This window comes from Bactrocera dorsalis, chromosome 4, assembly GCF_023373825.1.
Source record: "Bactrocera dorsalis isolate Fly_Bdor chromosome 4, ASM2337382v1, whole genome shotgun sequence".
NCBI lineage: Eukaryota > Metazoa > Arthropoda > Insecta > Diptera > Tephritidae > Bactrocera > Bactrocera dorsalis.
In genome coordinates this window covers 17,731,392-17,750,756 of record NC_064306.1, presented here as the reverse complement: position 1 = coordinate 17,750,756, position 19,365 = coordinate 17,731,392, and the positions used below count along the sequence as shown (strand labels likewise).

The 19,365-nt window shown below is 35.9% G+C and overlaps 1 protein-coding gene across 4 annotated transcripts in view; it reads right to left on the bottom strand.

The window, feature by feature from the left end:
- The window catches only part of LOC105233120 (transmembrane protein 132C), a 79,438-nt gene that overhangs the window by 34,786 nt on the left and 25,287 nt on the right, over positions 1-19,365 (bottom strand). For all 4 annotated transcript variants that reach the window (XM_049454607.1, XM_049454604.1, XM_049454606.1 and 1 more), the window contains exons 3-5: positions 18,207-18,455; positions 12,970-13,490; positions 2,297-2,516 (exon numbers count right to left, since the gene is read on the bottom strand). In XM_049454607.1, coding sequence (XP_049310564.1) covers positions 2,297-2,516; positions 12,970-13,490; positions 18,207-18,455 — 990 coding nt within the window. The remainder of the gene's footprint in view (positions 1-2,296; positions 2,517-12,969; positions 13,491-18,206; positions 18,456-19,365) is intronic.

Sequence of the window (19,365 nt, the reverse complement as noted above, 5' to 3'; positions counted from 1 at the left end):
TGATCGTCTTTTCGGATCGTAAGCATGGATTAAATACTCATCGCCAGTAGTAATACGTTCATGACAACAACTTCCCTTTTGTATAATTTCACTCAACGTAAAAATCACGAATGCATTTTATGTAGATGTTACTGTCATATCAATCTAGAAAAAAATATTTTGACGAATAGGTTTCCGGCTAAATTTAAACTAAAAAGTCTTACTATTTTTTACTCATAGTTGCATATGTAGATTGCATTTTATACAATAATTCGGAATTAGAAAATAGAACCAAATTTTAAACATCGAAATTCGCTTAATTGTTTTACAGAATATTCTCAATTAAGATCTATGTATATATACTTTTGCTTGAGTTCGAAAAAATAAGTTATTTGATCCAAAGTCAGGAATATAGCTCATCAAATTTATGTTTTGGGTATTCGAAAATGTAGATGTGTGAGAGTTTACATTGTCGTAGTGAAGAGTGATCCGTCTTCGACAGTTACTTTTCTGATTTCATGAAAGACAACTGGCAAACAGATGGTTATGTTTCACCCAGAATTTATTGTTCTGCGCTGTTCTCGTGCAAAGTGCTTTGATCTTTAGTTTCGGGCTCATACGCGTAAATCCACGTTTCATCATCTCTCACGATTTCATATCCGTTTTTCGAAGCACAGCTATATTTTTTAACATTTCTCTCTACCAATCGGCACGAAGGTTTTTTTTGACAAATTGTGTGAGATCCCAAAAAAAAAAAATTACAATAAAATGTGCATACAATATTGAATATTTGCTAATTGTGAGTTGCTAGACTGCAACACTAGGGTTGCCAAATCTCGAAATATAAAAGACAACTTACGTATCCAAAAAATCGGTTTTATATCTATGACAACAAAAGCACTGTAGACCAGAGTAATTTAATTACGCCTAATTATTTAATAATTACACAGCCAAGCTGCCAACTGGAGAGGTAGATACAGTCTGTCTAGTAGAATCGTGATCGGCAAAATTTGCACATAAAGTGCCGTTATCAAAATAATTTGAATGCACCTTGGTAGCGACATAATTTTTGTAGTACGCATTGCAAAAACTGTCAGTTTCGTGAAACTATTACAAAGTGCACGTTGTTTTAAAAAATGAGTTCCGCGTACGAGAAGCGATTTGAAGCTGTATTTCTTTGTCTACACCCTAGAGGGCCGAAAATGTCACGTTTAGCTGCAGCAAAATATATGAAGTAGTCGAAGTCATTCGTAACGAAGTGAACGAATCGGTATTTAGAAGTAAAAAATGTCGACGATTTGCCTGGGCGGGGCTCTAAAAAAGGACCTCACCAAAGCAGGACAAGAAGATCCTTGATTTGTTTGCGACGAAGCCGGGCTTATCGTTGCGTAAAGCTAAAGAAGTTGTAGAGAAAAGTGTTCTTAAAATATCAGTAGAGACGATTCGAAAACATTTGGGCGCTATCGACGTCAAATACCGCAGCTTTCTTAAAAAACCGTTGCTCTCATCATCACACGTTGAAAAAAGACTCGCCTGGCCCGCGCCAATTCAGAACGGAATTGGAATAATGTAATATTCACGGATGAATCTTCATTTTGGGCAAATAGTAACATAAATCGATCTTGGTGTACCGCTAACAATCGATTACTCCAACGAACTGTTAAACACCCAGTCAAGGTCCATGTTTGGGAATGTTTCTCAGAAAAAGGATTTGGACACCTTCTCGTGTTTACCAGCAACTTGAATGCGGTTTTGATGCACAAAATTTATCAAAAAGCTTTATTACCATCAGCTGCGAAGATGTTCGGGAGAAGAGGACACTCTTGGATTTGTCAAGACAAATTCGGCTGATTTGAAAACGATTGCCTCGGCAACTTGCTCAGAACTTAGTGCAAAGTATGAGTCGGAGGTGTGAGGTCATAATAGCGAAGTATTGCGTACAATAAATATTATAAACGTGCAAAATGTTGTTTATTTGAAACGAATCGGACAAATAAATTCCAAGTTATGGCGATCACGCTTCTACTAGACAGACTGTAAGTCATCATTTTGAGTTTAATTCAATTATAATTATCTTGATCCGGTCGTATTAATATTAAAAAAAACCCTTCTGACTACTTAAGCTACTACTACACGCGATGCATTAATCGTATACAAATTGAGTGACAGTGTTTTCAAAGATGTTTACTGCATTGCTTAATTTAAAATGACAAATATTAAATAATATACAATTGACTATAAAGCAATATAAAATGTTGTTCACTTTCTATGGCTCAATATACATTAAAATTTTGTAAATACAGACAAATTTAATTACCTTAGCCATTGGTAAGACTGCTTGTATATCATCCTTATTAATTTCTAATTTCGTTGTTAACCTTTTCTTGGATTCATCAGCCACTATACTAGCCGAAATTTGGTTTTTCGATTTGTCAGATTTATACACATAAGAAACATACCAAACTATTTTTCCACCATCCAATACATCTACTACTGCGTCACCAAGTTCAAGTAGCCAAGAGAATACTTCAACGGAACTGCAAATATTACGAAAGTGTGGTAAGTATGTATCTAATAGCAAATATCTTTGATGACAACAACTTATCAACTTTTTAAACTTATCACGTATATACTGTGATCAAATAGAAAGGTGAATTTTGTCGATTTCATCTCCTTCAAAGTAATCCCCTCCCGCTGTATACACTTATGCCAACGAATTTTCCAGTCATCATAGCACTTGGAAAAATCCTCTGTCGTATTTGAATCAAAACGATGTCCTCGGAGTGGTCATGTGAATTTGCTGAATAGCCAGAAGTTACACGAAGGTAAATCAAGCGAATGCTATGGTTCCGGCACGTTATTAGTTGAAAATTTGGCGAAATGATCACGAATAACCAATGCAGTATGAGATGGTGCATTATCGCAGTTCTTTGTTTAATAATTTCAGACATAGTAAAAATCGAAGAATTCGCTTATAGAGCCTCACAAACCGACGTATCTCAAATACTAATGAATATTTTGACGTCAAATTCAGCATAGATGTTAATAGTACTACCAACTTACAGAAAAATAATTTACCGTTTTGAAAAATACGCGATGCAATTAATTAAAATTCACCTTTCAATTTGATCACAGTAGTATAGAGTAGAAAACAAACAAACGGTATACTTAGTTGTAGTGACCTTACATCGGTCTAGTATTAATAAATCAAACTCTATTATACAAGTAAGTGTTTATTACAGTAAGTACATTAGGCGTGCTTTATTTGACCATCACAAGCTAATAGCTAAATAATGGACAAATAAAACGCACTCAGCTTGTTTCATATTAGGGTAATCTTTTTTCAATTTTTTTTTTGTTTTTTTTTTTGCATTTTCTGTTCCCTTATACGCTTAGAATTAATGTAGAAACCAACTTTACCATTTGAAGGTTTCGAAAAAGGCCCAAAAATAATAATATCGCTCGAGCTCGGAGTGCTCAACTCAAACTTTAAACGCGTTTTTCTTAAAACAAACTTTTTTAAACTGGCGGACATGATTCCGGTCGAACTACTCAACCGATTTGCTTAATTTTTTTTAAATGTTCACAAAATGCCTGGCTATCGTCCCACTATTTTTTATAATTTATTGACAATCTTATGACAAAAAAAACTTGGTGAAAAATAAAAAAAAGTTAATTACTTTTTTATATATCAACATTTTGTCATGATTCTAATAGGAACGATAACCATTCACGTACTTTTAAAGAATAAATTGGGTTTTTGTGTTACAGATCATCCAAACATGAGAAATCGTGTCCGCCAGTGAAAAAACGCATCTCATTCACACAGCCATTTCGCCGACAGATGTCATCAAAAAATTCCGAAAAAGTTTGTTTCTACACTTCACGATATACCTCATGATATGTGAAAAAAGTTCTATTGTAGAATAAAAATTTCTACTACCCTACTGACCCCTTAAAAACGAAGTGCGATTCAAAGCTAAACTCGAAAACAAAAACACTAATGAAAACGTATAACATAAAAAAAAAAAACAGTTTACCAAAAAAATTAAGTAAGAAAGGGGTAAGTTCGAGTGCAACCGAACATTTTATACTCTTGCAACTTGCAAAAATCAAAACCAGGAAAATACTTTAAGGTGTAAAACCAATCATGTAGAGTAAAGTATGGTGGATGTTCAAAAATCCTGATATTAGTTATATAGGGGCTAGGCCACGTTTTCGCTCAAATTTATCTATTTTATTCACAAAATGCACTCTTATGAATAAAAAACACCCTCTTATTTTCATTGGGATAACTCACATATTGCCCGATATATGCAGTACAAAGTCACCCGGAAGTTCGAAATGCTTTATATTAAGTATAATATACATATATGATATGTATATGGGGGCTATGGGGGGTATTGGTCCGATTCAACCCATTTTTGACATGCGGATCAGAGAACTGCAAAAATCACTATTTTCTTGATTTACTCATACGCGAACGTTTTCATTCAACCCAACTCACTGAAAAAAACAGAGTGTTGAGTAATAATCAACTAATTTTGCCGTACCATCATTCCGAGGATCTTGAGTCTTCGGTTCAAAATTTCTCACTCAATTCAACTCACTGAACAAAAGTCAGCGTTCAATAAAATGAGTATGTGTTAACGAAAGCATCATTCGGTTCAATTTGAGTCAGGGACCGTAACTCTTATGACTTTTATCGAAAAAATCAAAAATTAAGAGTTATTTTTGATTTTTATATATTTAGATCAAAAATAAAAATTATTTTTGATTTTTATATATTTAGATCAAAAATAAAAGTTATTTTTGATTTTTATTTTTTTAGATCAAAAATAAAAGTTATTTTTGATTTTTATTTTTTTAGATCAAAAAATAAGATTTATTTTTGATTTTTATATTTTTAAATCAATAATAAAAATCAATTCAATTTTTGATCTAAAAAAATAAAAATCAAAAATAACTTTTATTTTTGATCTAAAAAAATAGAAATCAAAAATAACTTTTATTTTTGATCTAAATATATAAAAATCAAAATTTAAAAATCATACAATATTTCGCATATAGTTCACCTAAAAATCATGATGGTGTAAACAAAACTTTTCTACGATGTTCCTTTACGTATGATTTTTTTTATTAAAAATTGTAAAATAACTCTTATTTCCGGTCCCTGATTTGAGTTGATCGATTATGAGTAAACTATTAGCGACAAGACGACACGATGTGAGCGTTACGACCGCATGTACAGTAACAATTTCTATGTAAGCCCCTTGCGTTCCACGAACTGCAGCTTGTTGTTGTAGCTTGTTTTTGTTTTCGTTCTTCTCACATTTCATCTGTGCAGAAAAAGTGCCGCTTGCTGCGCGCATGAGTAAAATCATACGAGTTGATTTTTGCGAGTTGAGTTTTGTTCTTGTTCAAAACAATGATTGTTGAACCGAATGAGCAAGCGTCTGAAATCATTATATTGAACACGAGCCGAACAAACTCGGAGTGAAACAAAAAATCGCACACACCCGAGTGAATTTAAAATCAACAACGAAAATGTGAGCGCATGCAAATTTGATCGGCTGATCCGAACAGTGTGATTATTCGGCTGTTGAGCACGTACGAATGTTTTTCATTCAGCCGATGCCGTTCTCTGATGCGGATATACCATTAAAAGAAAAAGATTGTCCCTTAAATTCTTTTATATATATCACACATTGACCGAGATTTTCGATCAAAAGGCAACTACAGGTATTGGGTCCACATTTTTAGTACGTAGGGTCTTGAACAGATTTTGTTGGATTTGAACAATGTTTTTGTTATAAGGTGGCATACACTAAAAGTATTATTCGTGCAAACTTTAATCTCATTATACAATATTAATTTCTTATTGGTTTCTGTACTGGAAAGTAAAAGAATCAAGTGGAATTTAAAATTGTACTATATGTAAGTAGGCGTGTTTATTGTCCGGTCCCGAAATATGGGATTTCATCCAATTTTTACCCCGGCCCCTTGCCATACTAAAAAAAAATTGTATCCACAGGTGGCACTTGCTACTGTGATCCCAATTACCCAAAAAGTATTGAAAAAGTGCAGGAATTTATTAAGAATGAGCCGAAATCTTCTTTGCGTTACATGGAAATGGAGTTAAATATCACGAAAGACTCCATTTTGATACATAGATGAATTGGGTCTACGGAAGGTGTGCTCCAAGTTTGTTCCGCACAAATTGACTGAAGAGCAAAAATTGCTACGAATCCAACTTTGTAAGGATTTGATTAAGGAGTCGAGAAAGGACATAAACTACAAATATTTGATTGTGACTGGTGATGAAACGTGATGCTTTCAATATGATCCGGAAACCAAACGTCAAAGTGCCGAATGGAAGCATTCAGAAGTCAAAAATAAAGACAATGCTGATTTGTTTTTACGATTCCGAGGGTATTGTACACCGAGAGTTCGTCCCATGCTGTGTTTTACCTTGATGTTATGAAGCGTCTTTTGTTACGCATTCGTCGTGCTCGACCACAATACCGTGAGGCAGGGTCCTGGCGCCTGTTGCACGATAATACGCCGTGTAATCGGTCGTCGCTTGTCACTGATTTTTTGACAAAAAACTCCATATTAACCATTAATCACTCACCCTACTCACCTGATCTGGCAGCCTGTGATTTTTACCTATTTGGAAAACTTCATTTGCCCATGAAAGGACACTGGTTTCAGGACATTTCAGCTAAAAACTAAACACTCATTTGAAATGCTAATTGGCCGGGCTAAACGCTGTATCGAAGCACAACGAAACTACTTTGAATAAAAAAATATAACTTTTGCAAAATATAAATTTTTGTTGTTGTTTTTTTTAACAGTCCTGTTTCTTTTGCGACATACCTTGTATATATATAACCCTATATCTATCTCGATTAGTTTACAACCGTTAGGGGAACAAAAATATAATACTCTGCAGCAACTCGTTGCAAGAGTATAAAAATTGGGAAATTGTACGATCGTTTGCTACATAACATTCTATTAGAGCATTGCATTGAACGATGAAACATATTTAAAAATGGACTCAAGAACATTACTAGGTCCCCAATTCTACACGAAACCGCAGGATAGTACTGTGTTAATAATGGAAATAGAAATTTCAATACGCAAGTACCGGGTAGTCAAAGAACACCCGTTTGAAGGCGAACTAAAGTAAGAAGGCGAAATATCTCTTCCACGTAAAAAACGCCCCAATGAATAGTAAAAAAACACCCCCGGATGATGACGACTCTGCAAACGTGTTAAGAATTACATTTTAAAAACATGCATCTGCAATGTAAGGTCCCTTAATTGGGAAGGTGCCGTACCCGCCTCTGTGCAGCAAAAAATGCATGTCAACAAACACAAGGTTCGAAAAGCTGCAATCACAACAGACAACTGAACGATTTTCTACTCGGCTTGCACTCCTGTTTTCTGAAAACAGTCATGAGGAAGTTGGTATAAGGAAACTGTGGGACGGAATTTCAAGCTCCTTATGTACAGCTGCAACCGAAACCATTAGTTTTCCGAAAAGGCAAAAGAACGGTTGGTACGATGAGGAGCATCATGTCACAGTGCCTACCACAACACTTGCGGTATGGGATAGTTGCCGAGAGTTGAAGATATAAGCGAAAAGCATTTGCAGACAAAAAAGAGAGAGGCTGAAATGGGTGAGTATGATGAACTTGACAAAGTGGTCGACAGTGCTCGAAAAGCTCTACAGAAAGATGCGGTGACTAACAGAAGGTTTCAAGACCGGAGCAACACGGAGGTTGTACAAGAGACCAAAAGAGGTAATCTAGTGACTGATGCCCAGAGCATACAAAAATTATGGAGGGAGCACTTCTTCAGCCTGCTGAATGGCAGTGAAAATACAACGCCAGGAGCAGGCGAACCCGATTCCCAAATCGATGGCGATGGGGCAGACGTTCCATTGCTTCACTTTGAAGAAGTTCGAATATCAATTACCTGTGTGAAGAACAACAAAGCGGCGCAAGTCGATGGATTGCCAGTCGAGCTATTCAAACACGGCGGCGATGACCTCTCCGAGCCGTTTTAGACAAGGCGACCCTTTTTTGTGTGACTTCTTCAATCTGCTCTTGGAGGAAATAATTCGAGCTGCAGAACTTAATCGAGCAGGTACAACCTTTTATAAGAGTGTACAGCTGCTGGCGTATGCCGGTGATATTGATATCATTGGCCTCAACACTCGTGCCGTTAGTTATGCTTTCTCCAGGCTGGATAAGGAAGCGAAGCAGATGGGTAAGACGAAATATCTCCTGACATCAAACAAAGATAATTTCATCTATCTTGGAACCACAACAATGCCAGCCTCGAAAACTCTCTAAGCCATCATTATTCCGTCCTGCAGAGACATGGACGATGACAACATCTGATGAGTTGACCGCGATGAGTTTACGAGAGAAGGGCACTGTGAAATATGTATGGTACTTTACGTATTGGCAACAGCAAATATCGCATTCGATGGAACGATGAGCTGTACGAGTTATATGACGACATTGACATAGTTCAGTGAATTAAGAGATAGCGGCTGCGCTGGCTATGTCATGTCCGTTCAACGTTTTCAAAGTGGTCGTGAGGACATAAATGACGATCAACATGTGGACCAATCAAAATCCGTGATCACCGGAAATTCCAACGAAACTGTGCGTGAATTCATCAAAAATCAGTCGGAATCATCATTGAAATTCATGGAAATTGAATTGAACATCTCCGAAACATCGATTTATCGCATTTCGACCGAACATTTGGGCTTACAAAAGATGTTTGCATGGTTTGTTACGATGCTTTTGGACCCGGCAAAAAGCTGTATTGAAGCAGAAGGAGACTATTTTGAATAAAATAAATTGATTTTACCGAAAAAACCTTTCTTCCTTCTGTTTTTTTTTTTTAAGTCGTGTTTACTTTGGAACACACCTTGTATGCATCTGAAGTGGATTAATTGACATGAAGTTTTTCAAAATTATGGTTGTGATCACTATGTAAAATGCAATTGTAGACATTAAGTAATCTATATTTGCCTGAGTCCTGCAAGTTCTAAACAATTGTATATAAAATTTGGTCAAGACAATTTTATTAAATTTTCTTTATACAGCGTTCACGAATCCAGAACCTTAGCTAGTGTATCAAGGGACAATGCATTGAATTTGTTAAAATTTTAGAAATATGTTACGCTGAGAATATTTCTATGGGATATTTACTCCTTGATACTAATACCAGATGAGTTGTAGTATTGTTATGCATCGGTAATTCTAAGGAATTCGTACATATAGAATTTAGTTTACTAATATTGCAATTTACTGTTAGTTATATAATAAATATTTAAAAAATTACCTATTTAATGTTTGGGAGAGTAAAAAATTTGGTTAAGATATTTGTGAATTTCTTAAAAAAGAATTATAGAATTATATTTAATTAACATATCGCTCATTTGCTGCAAGACCGGCATAATTCAAAAAACGTGATTTTTGAGTTAATGCTGCAGAATTGTTCGTTATATCATACTTCATGTTGAGTGAAAAATTCATATGAATACCTCTTATATGCTCCGCTTGAGAAGAGGTGTAAGGTTGGAGTCACCGTGTAAGGTTGTAGTAAGTTGAAAACTTTAAACGCGTTTTCTGGCGAATCGATTTTTTTGACTTATGCCGGTCTTGCAGCAAATGAGCGATATAACGTTCGTGATAGGTATTAAAATTATAATAGATATCCCATCATAAAACTTTCTTTACCTTTCTACGAGCACAAAATTTTACTTTAGGTAACGTTTAAATGATTGTTGACTGAGAGGAGTTTCGCCGTTGAATTGAAAGGTGGGTAGATGAATTGGTGATCAAGACCTTAGAAGCTTGGTATGGACAAGTTAGATAGCTCGCGAAAAGATGATAAAATTTAATTTTAAGCCTTAGTTTTCGGAAGATTTTAGTTTTTAAAGGCTAATAGAGAGATAACATACTTTTCAAACTACATCATTTGTTTCAGATATGCTTTTATGTGCGAGAAGCATGGTATTGAAGTTATGATAAATTGAACATTTTTCTGAAATTAATATTATCATTTTGCTTCATAATTTTCAAGGAAACATACGTGCGATTTATTGTTATTTTGTGCAAGTACCAGGGGACATCATATCTTATTTTCATTAAATACAGGACGTTCTACAACCTAACCCCATTTCAGTTGAATACACTTCGGTATTCATGATAATAACTCAACTCTTATCAAAATTTTAGTTGGATAGTTTTGGTATTTTAAATTTTTTTCGATACTATCGATTGTGTCCGATTTTGACTGCTGGCATTGAACTGATTTCATTTACTTTTGACATTAAACTTGTATAATATCAATCGGAAAGTGAAAACGCTTTTAACAAGTGATTTAAGTAGAGATACTTTTTTGAGCCATGTGTGGAAGTTCACGCAAGTGAGGAAAATTCTCTGAGCGCCATTTACTTGGGAGTGACCAGAAACAATACCTCTGGATAGCCAAAAAACATTCGTATGAAGGTGAGATAAAGTGAGAAGGCGAACCATCCCTCCCCTGGGCAGTGCGCTGGGCTTGGGACCCGTCACGTAAAATAAACACTACCAATGGAAAGAAGAAAAAAGCCTCGGTTGAGAGACACCTGGAATGTTTGGTCCCTTAATTGGGAAGGTGGCGCTGCGCTGCCCAGCTGGTTGATGTCATTGTTAGACTAAAGGCTGACATCACCGCTGTCCAAAAAATGCGATGGACGGCCAAGGACTCAGGGAAGTAGATCCCTAAGGCATTTACTACAGTGGCCATATAAAGGAGCGCAAATTCGGTGTGGGAGAGAGACTCAATCGCTGACTCCTGGCATTCATTGAACGTCTAGTTACAATCCGCTTCAAAGCGAAGTTCTTCAACATATCGCTGATTTGCGCCCACGCCTCGACGGAGGACAAGGACGATGTGATCAAAGATGCCTTCTATGAGCACCTATGAGAGCTGCCCCCGCCACGATGTCAAAATCGTGCTTGGAGACTTTAACGCCAGGGTGGGTAAATAAGGTATCTTTGGCACAACGGTCGGTAAATTCAGCCCAACCGATGAAACATCCCCAAATGGGTTGAGGCTGATCGACTTCGCTGAGCCCCGAAATATGGTTATCTGTAGTACTAGATTAAAGCATAGAAAAATTCGGCTGTCTCCGAATCGAAAAGCCACCAACCAGACCGATCACGTTGTGATAGACGGAAGACACGTCTCCAGTGTTATAGACGTTCATCCGCTCCCTAACATTGACTCGGACCACTATCTTGATGCAGCCAAGATACGCAACCGCCTCTGCGCAGCAAAAATTGCACGCCAACAAACACAAGAAAGGTTCGACTTCGATAAGCTGCAATCTCAACAGACAGCCGATCGATTAAGGGAACTGTGGGACATAGTCTCAAGCTCCTTGCGTACAGCAGCAAACGAAAAGGAAAAGACAAAAGAACAGCTGCTACGATGAGGAGTGCCGCGTCGCAGTGTAAAGAAAACCGACAACCTACCTCGCAACGTTACAATCGACCAAGAAGCAGCATTCCGTTGGAAGGACTAGGTTGAGAAGGACCTGGCTCCGTTTGGAATCTCCAATTGGCGCCACCTTGCGAAAAGAAGAAACGACTGGCGCGCTGTTGTTATCTCGGCTATAACCGCGTAAACGGTTTTCACGCCAGTAAAGAAAAAGAAGATGGAGAAAACAATTCGAGCTGCTGAGCTGAATCGAGAAGACACAAACTTTTATAAGAGTCGACAGTACGGCAATGATATTGATAGCATTGTGCTCAACATACGCGCTGTGAGTTCTACATTCTCCAGACTGGATAAGGAAGCGAGGCAACCAATTGGTAGTGAACGAGGGTAAGACGAAATATCTCCTGTCATATAACAAACAGGCGACGCACTTGCGACTTAGCTTTTAATTCACTATTGACAGTCATAATTTTGAAGAGTAAATACTAATACCAACAACAATGTCAGCAGCGAAATCAAACGCAGAATAACTCTTCCCAACAGGTGCTACTTCGGTCTAAGCAGACAATTGAGAAGTAAAGTCCTCTCTCGACGCACAAAGTCTATAAGTCACTCATTATGTCCGCAATGTTAAATGGAGCAGAGGCATGGACGAAGACAACTTCTGATAAGTCGACGTTACTAGTTTTCGAGAGAAGGTTTTGCGGAAGATTTATGGTCCTTTGCGTATTGGCAACGGCGAATATCCCATTCGATGAAACTATGAGCTGTACGAGTTATACGACGACATTGACATAGTTCAGCGAATTAAGAGACAGGTCACGTCATTCGTATGGACTTATGGTCAACATAATCGGCCTACTGAGCGTAGTTTTCGCAATACCATCACCCATCTTGAGACCCAGTATTCATTATTGGATAATATTCGACCGAATAGACCACGTTCAGAACGCAGTGAACAAAATATGGCAGTGGTACGGCAGAATCTACACGAAGACCGTGGAGAGTACTTAATGCATTTCACATCGAGATCTTATATTGAAGGGGTATAAAATACCAAATGCCAAAGATTGTTCTTTCGAATGATAAACATTCCCCATTAGATTTGAAGGTCCTGTGTTTTTTGTTCAAAAAATGCATCACCCTATATTAGGTATATCACAAACCTTTCGTTCAAATTGTTGGGATATGGAGTTTTGGTTTTTTAATTAAATTTTCGATTAAAACATTGTGTGGATGTGAAATAATCGGAAATTGCCCATGTCTAATATCAAATAGATAACTCCATATCTATCTCAGTTAATTTTAGGTATGGAAAAAACCGTTATATTATACTCTATGTACTGTGTGTGTGAATTCCGTAGAAAATAATAAAATGCTTGAAAAATTAAATATGTAGTATAAATAATGGAAACAAACATTTTAAAAAACATATAGTTTAAAATAATATTTAAATTACATTACTTTCATCACCTTGTTTCGATACTTGTATTTCTCATGTCATTGACAATTTCTGCAGATACTTCAGATTCTTTTCTATAAGCAGTGACTCGAGCAGTAGTGTGCTTGGGATTTTCCTTTTCAATTGATATACTCCACAAGTCGGTAGATATTGTAGCACCCAAAATTTTTACACCCGCTTTTACTCGCGCTCTTATAGTAAAAGCGGACACTGTAAAATCTTGTGTTTGATGAAAAACTACTGGCACATAAATTTTTGACATTGGATACAAAGTATTTTGCGGTAAAAGGAACGTCAGTTGTTCATCAATACGAATTTCTTTAAATTGCACCGAAGCAGCGACAAGAGGAATATGAGCAAATGTTGTCAATGGTTGGATTTGGACTTTAGGCTCACATTGTTCAGAGTTGCGTGGCGAAGGTTCAAATACGCTATATGAAGCTTGCATCACTCTGTGCGGCAGTTTCTGTAAAGTACTGCTACTCCCCACGACTAATGGATTTCCAGGCCACCATATTGAAGGAATGATTACCTAAAATTATACACAATTAGTTAAAAATGCAATAACAGTTTAAAGGGTGTGAAGGAAGATAATGCATTTTGAGTTGCCATTATTATAAAAATATAAAGAAAATGTTGCAACTAGAAAACATAAAATATTATCTGATTTTTAATGGAAAAACTGTAAGCCAGGTCTTTGCAGAATATAAAATATATAAGTATTATTGTTTAAATTATGATACTTTCTCATCAGGATTACAATTTTGTCACTTAGATAAAAAAAGCCAGTCAAGAAAATATATTTTTTCTTAGATGGAAATAAGTGAAATTATTATATCTATTAATTAAAGCAATAGCCAAAATAGAAAAACTGACTTAGACCATTATTACGGCTTTCAACTACACTAAGTTCAAGCAATTCGACTTCAGATCTACCCAACTCATTTTTGAATTACGATTTGCAATTATTTTCAGTCGATTTGATTGGTGTTGCCAATAATATGACGAAATGGTGAATTCCTCACGAATGTTGACCCAAAGCTTGCTAACACCAAGTAAACCAATGTTTAATTGGCAATTAAATGGCTTTTAATAATATTTAAGTAGGTTGTCTATAATATATCGAGATTTGGCAATCCTAAAGTTTGACATTTTTAACTTAACTCCATCAAGGACCAGTGTTTATTTATGGTAATCGAAGAAAAACAATCGCCGAAGACGGATCACTCTTCACCAGTGCAATGAGAGCTCTCACACATCGACTTATACAACTGCAGTTTTGAGCACTTAATTCGAAGAGAAATTCACCGTCAGGTCTTGACTTGGCCCCATATGATTTCTTGTTATTCCTGTACGAAAAAAATAAACTAAAAGGTTAAAATTTTTCGACACTTAATGTTGCGGATGATGCGCTCAAAACGCATATTTTGGATTTACCTCAATCAGAGTGCCAAAAGTTCTTCAAAAATAGGTTGAAAGGCATAAAAAGGTATATCGATCTTAATGGAGAATATATTGAAAAACAATAAAGCGATTTTCGAAAATTAAAATTTGTAAAATTGTCCTGCTTCAGTTTATATCATCATTCAGAAATATCATTTCTCCTAAACAGCACTGATTTGTTGGTGGCAGATCTACTACAACAAACTTATATACCTATGTTAACTACATCTTCAAGGCCATGGACAGTGGTATTCCAGTTCATTCAATATATGTGACCCGGTCTACGGAAAGGGGGCTTAGGTGTCAAAAAATCAATTTTCACTTTTTAGTTGACGAAACGAGTTGTTTATTTTTAACAGCTGTTTCCCAGAAAACTAGTTTTCGCACGTTAGCTCCCTTTTCGTAGACCAGGTCAAATATACAGACTTTAGCAAGGCATTCGACAAAGTGGACCATGAGACTACGCTCGATCAGATCGTACCTAACAGGAAGAAGATTGCAAGTAAGGATCGACGGACACATTTCAGATGAGTATGATGTCACATCTGGTGTTCCCCAGGGATCCCACCTTAGACCCATACTCTTTAACATATTTGTGAATGACATTGGGAAGAAACTTCAGTCTGTGTACTTATTATACGCTGAAGATTTAAAAATGTTTCGTAGAATTTTTACCGTTCTTGATATTCACAACTTACAAAATGATATAGAAGAGCTGTATAACTGGTGTAAGATAAACAAACTTGTTCTGAATGTGAAAAAATGCACAGTGATGTCTTTCACCCATGCGCATAAACATGTACCTTTAACATACACGTTGAATGACCAAAGACTCACGGAAGTTGAAGACATTAGAGACCTGGGTATAACTATTGACAGAAGACTAAATTTCAAGAAACATGTCGAAAAAATTACTTCGCAGGCATACAAAATACTAGGGTTGATTAATCGTATGTGTAGGGAATTTGAGAACAATTGCTCATTAACCTGCCTATTCTCAGCATTACCAAATGAGCTTAACCTTAGACAGATGAGGATCCTGAAAACTTGCAGATCGAACAAAAACTATGTAATCAATGGCCCAAAGGAAAGAATCTGTGGATTGGAAAACTCTCTGCACGGTGACGTCAACTTCTTCAGCGGATTTTTACAGAATCTCAGAAGGGTCGTTAAAAAATCTTTATTAAAATACTACGTAGCATACGAACTAGGTTACTTGTTTAATTCCTAATTTTATATGTTTAAGTCTGTTGAAGAATTAAAATTATTATTAGATGTATAGTGCCGATTGGCGTTAAATAAATGAAATAAATAAATAAATATTTTTTGAAAATAACTGCGCGAAAGTCCAACTTCCACTGCTAGGTAACAACAGTAATACCACAAAGTCCCTTAAGACTTTAAATGTAATGTTTTCGACGGTTAGAGTTGTTATCGATTATACCAAATTTCAAAACTTCAGTTGAAGTTGTGAACCCTAAAAGGGGCATTAAGGTTGTAGTTCGTCAATGACATAAGCTAAAAATTAACATATTATTTTCAAAAACTTAATGTCAAAAAACAAACATAGAACTTAATTACACCATATATTTATTATTTCATATTTAAAAAAAAACGCTCTAAATTAGATTTTTCAAAATGTTTTTAAATGAGAAATGCGAAATATACCCCAAAAATAAAGTTTAGAAACATGATAAGATCCTCAAAGAACGCTTCCACTTTTAGCCATTGGGTGTACATATAATATATATTATTATTTGTGCAGTTTACCAAAAGATGGCGTACCTGTCAGGTTTTTCAATACGTTGGAAAGTCATAAAAAATAAGCTCTACAAAACACCTTAGTGGCTGCTGCATATAAAGTAAGCAACGTATACAGCTGAAAATTTTATCGTCTTCAGAGGCACATAGTACGTAATCAACAAAAAATTTTAAATCTCCAAGCCCGCAAAAATTTAAAATTCCCGTTTTTTTAATAAACCTCTAAAAGACCCCTTTTTATATTCAAATTAATGTTTGGACGTGACAATATTTTCAAACGCTAAAAAGCAGGCCTAATAAAAATATATTGACAATAAACACAATACTACACAATAAACTTTCGTAAAAATTTTTCCTGTTTAGGGGCCATCCATAAATTACGTCACACGAATTTAAGGACTTTTTAACCCCTCCCCCCGTCCTTGTCACAAGTTGTCACATTTTGAACTAGCCCCTCCTTTCGTGACGTCACACATTTTCCAAATTTATGGATTTATTAAAAAATAAAAAAAAACAGGTTATTCTATTTATTCTTATACATATGTACTGAATAAAATCAACATTTAGTTAAATATTAAAGTACAGGCACAACGAATGACTATTCAAGAAATAATAGATGCTTAATTATGCTAATTAAAAACACAAAACTTAATCATCTTGTGGCCATGGACTTTTGATCCACTCCTTTATATCATTTATTACTGGTAAATCAGGCACTTCATTTTCGTTCTGAATTTGGATGCCAGGAACGTCTTTCGTATCAACATCGTCTTCTTCCATCCATTAAGCATCGTCATCATTCATTAAACAGAGAATCTCTCGAGCACGTCTAGCTGCAATTCTTTGCGGACGAATTTTCGCGATAGGTAACAGCTCTTGTTTTTTATGTGATTGTTTGTGTTGATTGGTGGCTTTATATGAAGAAAAATATAGGCCACATATGCTACACGGTCTTTTAAATAAGTATGACTCGACACTAGGGCAATAACTATCATATGGAACTTGAATAATAGAGCAAACTTAGCGTCGTTGTCATCACTCCCTGTGGCTCCATAACCTTCTGATGTCTGTTTAATTATCACAGGTGGTGGTAAAAATCTTTCTTTTAATAATTTCCAAAGACTAGAACGTCTTACACCGCAACATGCAATAGTTTCATATTTAACTATTTGTAAAAAATATTGTGACTCACGTACATGATTAGCATACAAAGTAGCATTATTTTTCAACGTCATAACCTGTTCAATATCCAGTCCAGTAACAGTTGGTGCAACACATTCAGAAACGACTGGAAAATTATCAATGAGTAACTTGCTCCAAATGTCAGCCAACACATTGTCCGCACTTTCGAAGTTTCGTTTTTCTAGATCCAAGTCAGTAGTTCGATTACTTGAATCAAGATGTGACCCAAAATCATCATGATTTAATAGTACACCAGTAAGTTCGCGACTGAGAGGTGCCATGCGTCGTTCAACTCTCTTAAATGCACTTCTTCCTGGGGCATTTGTAACTACATAAATTGCATCTAAATGAAAATCTTGTAAATGTTGTAAAGCTGAAACTATAACGCGGGAGACAATTTTGTAACTTTGATTAAAATTATAATATAAAATAAAATAAAGTACGACATAAATTGCATCTAAATGAAAATCTTGTAAATGTTGTAAAGCTGAAACTATAACGCGGGAGACAATTTTGTAACTTTGATTAAAATTATAATATAAAATAAAATAAAGTACGATTCGCAGAAGAACCCCAATGTTTACAAATTTATTGTAAATTTATCGCCCTGGACACGGCGAGTATACCTCAGCAAGTTATACTTGTAAGAAGCAGAGGCAGTAAAAAGCTTCGTTACAACTTAAGTTTTAAAAAACAAAGATTGTGTTTATAAATGTTTAATATTTCCTGTTTACCTATAAATTTCACGTTTGTACATCACAAATTTTGAAATGTGATGTCACAAAGCTTTTGACCTCCCCGCACTTCAAGGTGTGACGTAATTTATGGATGGCCCCTTATTAATTAAATTTTATGGGCTTACCTCTGCTACACAAACATTGTCTTCACCTTCAGGCATGCAACGACCTTTTAACGGAATTTGATTGCTCAACGAAATGTGCAGCAATACGCATATCTTTTGCCTTTGGAGGTGACCACCTGGATCTGTACCAGCATGGAAAAGAACCCGCACTACTGGTGAGTCACGCGAAACTGCGGGTTTTATTAAGTGGGCTGATATATCCAAATGCATATTAGTTTGCTGCAATTCAATAAGTGCCGCTGTGGTGTTCTGCAAATAAATAAAAATTGAAAAGCTTTTATTTTAATCAATACGCATTTATGTCATATGATATAATATTACGCTACTTTTTCTAGGAATGAGGGCATACATACATACACTAAAAAGTACTGCATGAGTGCCTAATTTTCTTACCCAAAGTATACTTTCTTCCAAAACAGTGGCGGAGGCCCCTGACACTCATATAGATGTAAAGGGTCTACCGACAAGAATGACGTGATGTTAAAATGAATTAAAACACTCAAATTCGGACTAGGTTTTGTTTTGTTCTGCAGATTACTTTTTGCTATTTATAATTTGAACAAAATGTCGGCTAAATGGCCACCTCCGTTTGTATATCTCAACCCGTTTATGATGATGACCCAGTGCAGCATTTCAGCTATACTATTTTTATATTCTGAACGTTGTCCCCAAGCTACACGAGCGTTGCTGGTTGAGTGGCGTAAATATTTTATTTAACAGAAAAAATAATATAGAGGCGTTAAATCGCATAATCATTGACTGAGCCATTCCTCGAAATTAACGAGTCGCCAAAGTTTACGCACAATGTCCCCATGTTTAGACGTGAAGCATGAGGCGGCGCACGGTCTTGGAAATATTAAGCGTCCCGGAAAAAGAAGTCAGTCAATAACGACATTTTCTGCGTCACTTCGAAAAAAACAAGCACTAATGATGCCGCCATACCACAATCTGCGCCAAAGAGTCAATTTTGGGGATGCAATTGCTTTTCCTGAACATCAATAGATTGTTTTGGGAGATTTCAATTTACCGTGCGTATCATGGAACTCTATTGATGATTACACCATTCCGATTAGTACTCGCTTATGTTTTAACGAGTTTTTAGATGAAATGTCGGAGTTGGGTCTTAACCAAATTAATTTAATTTCAAACGAGTTTGGTA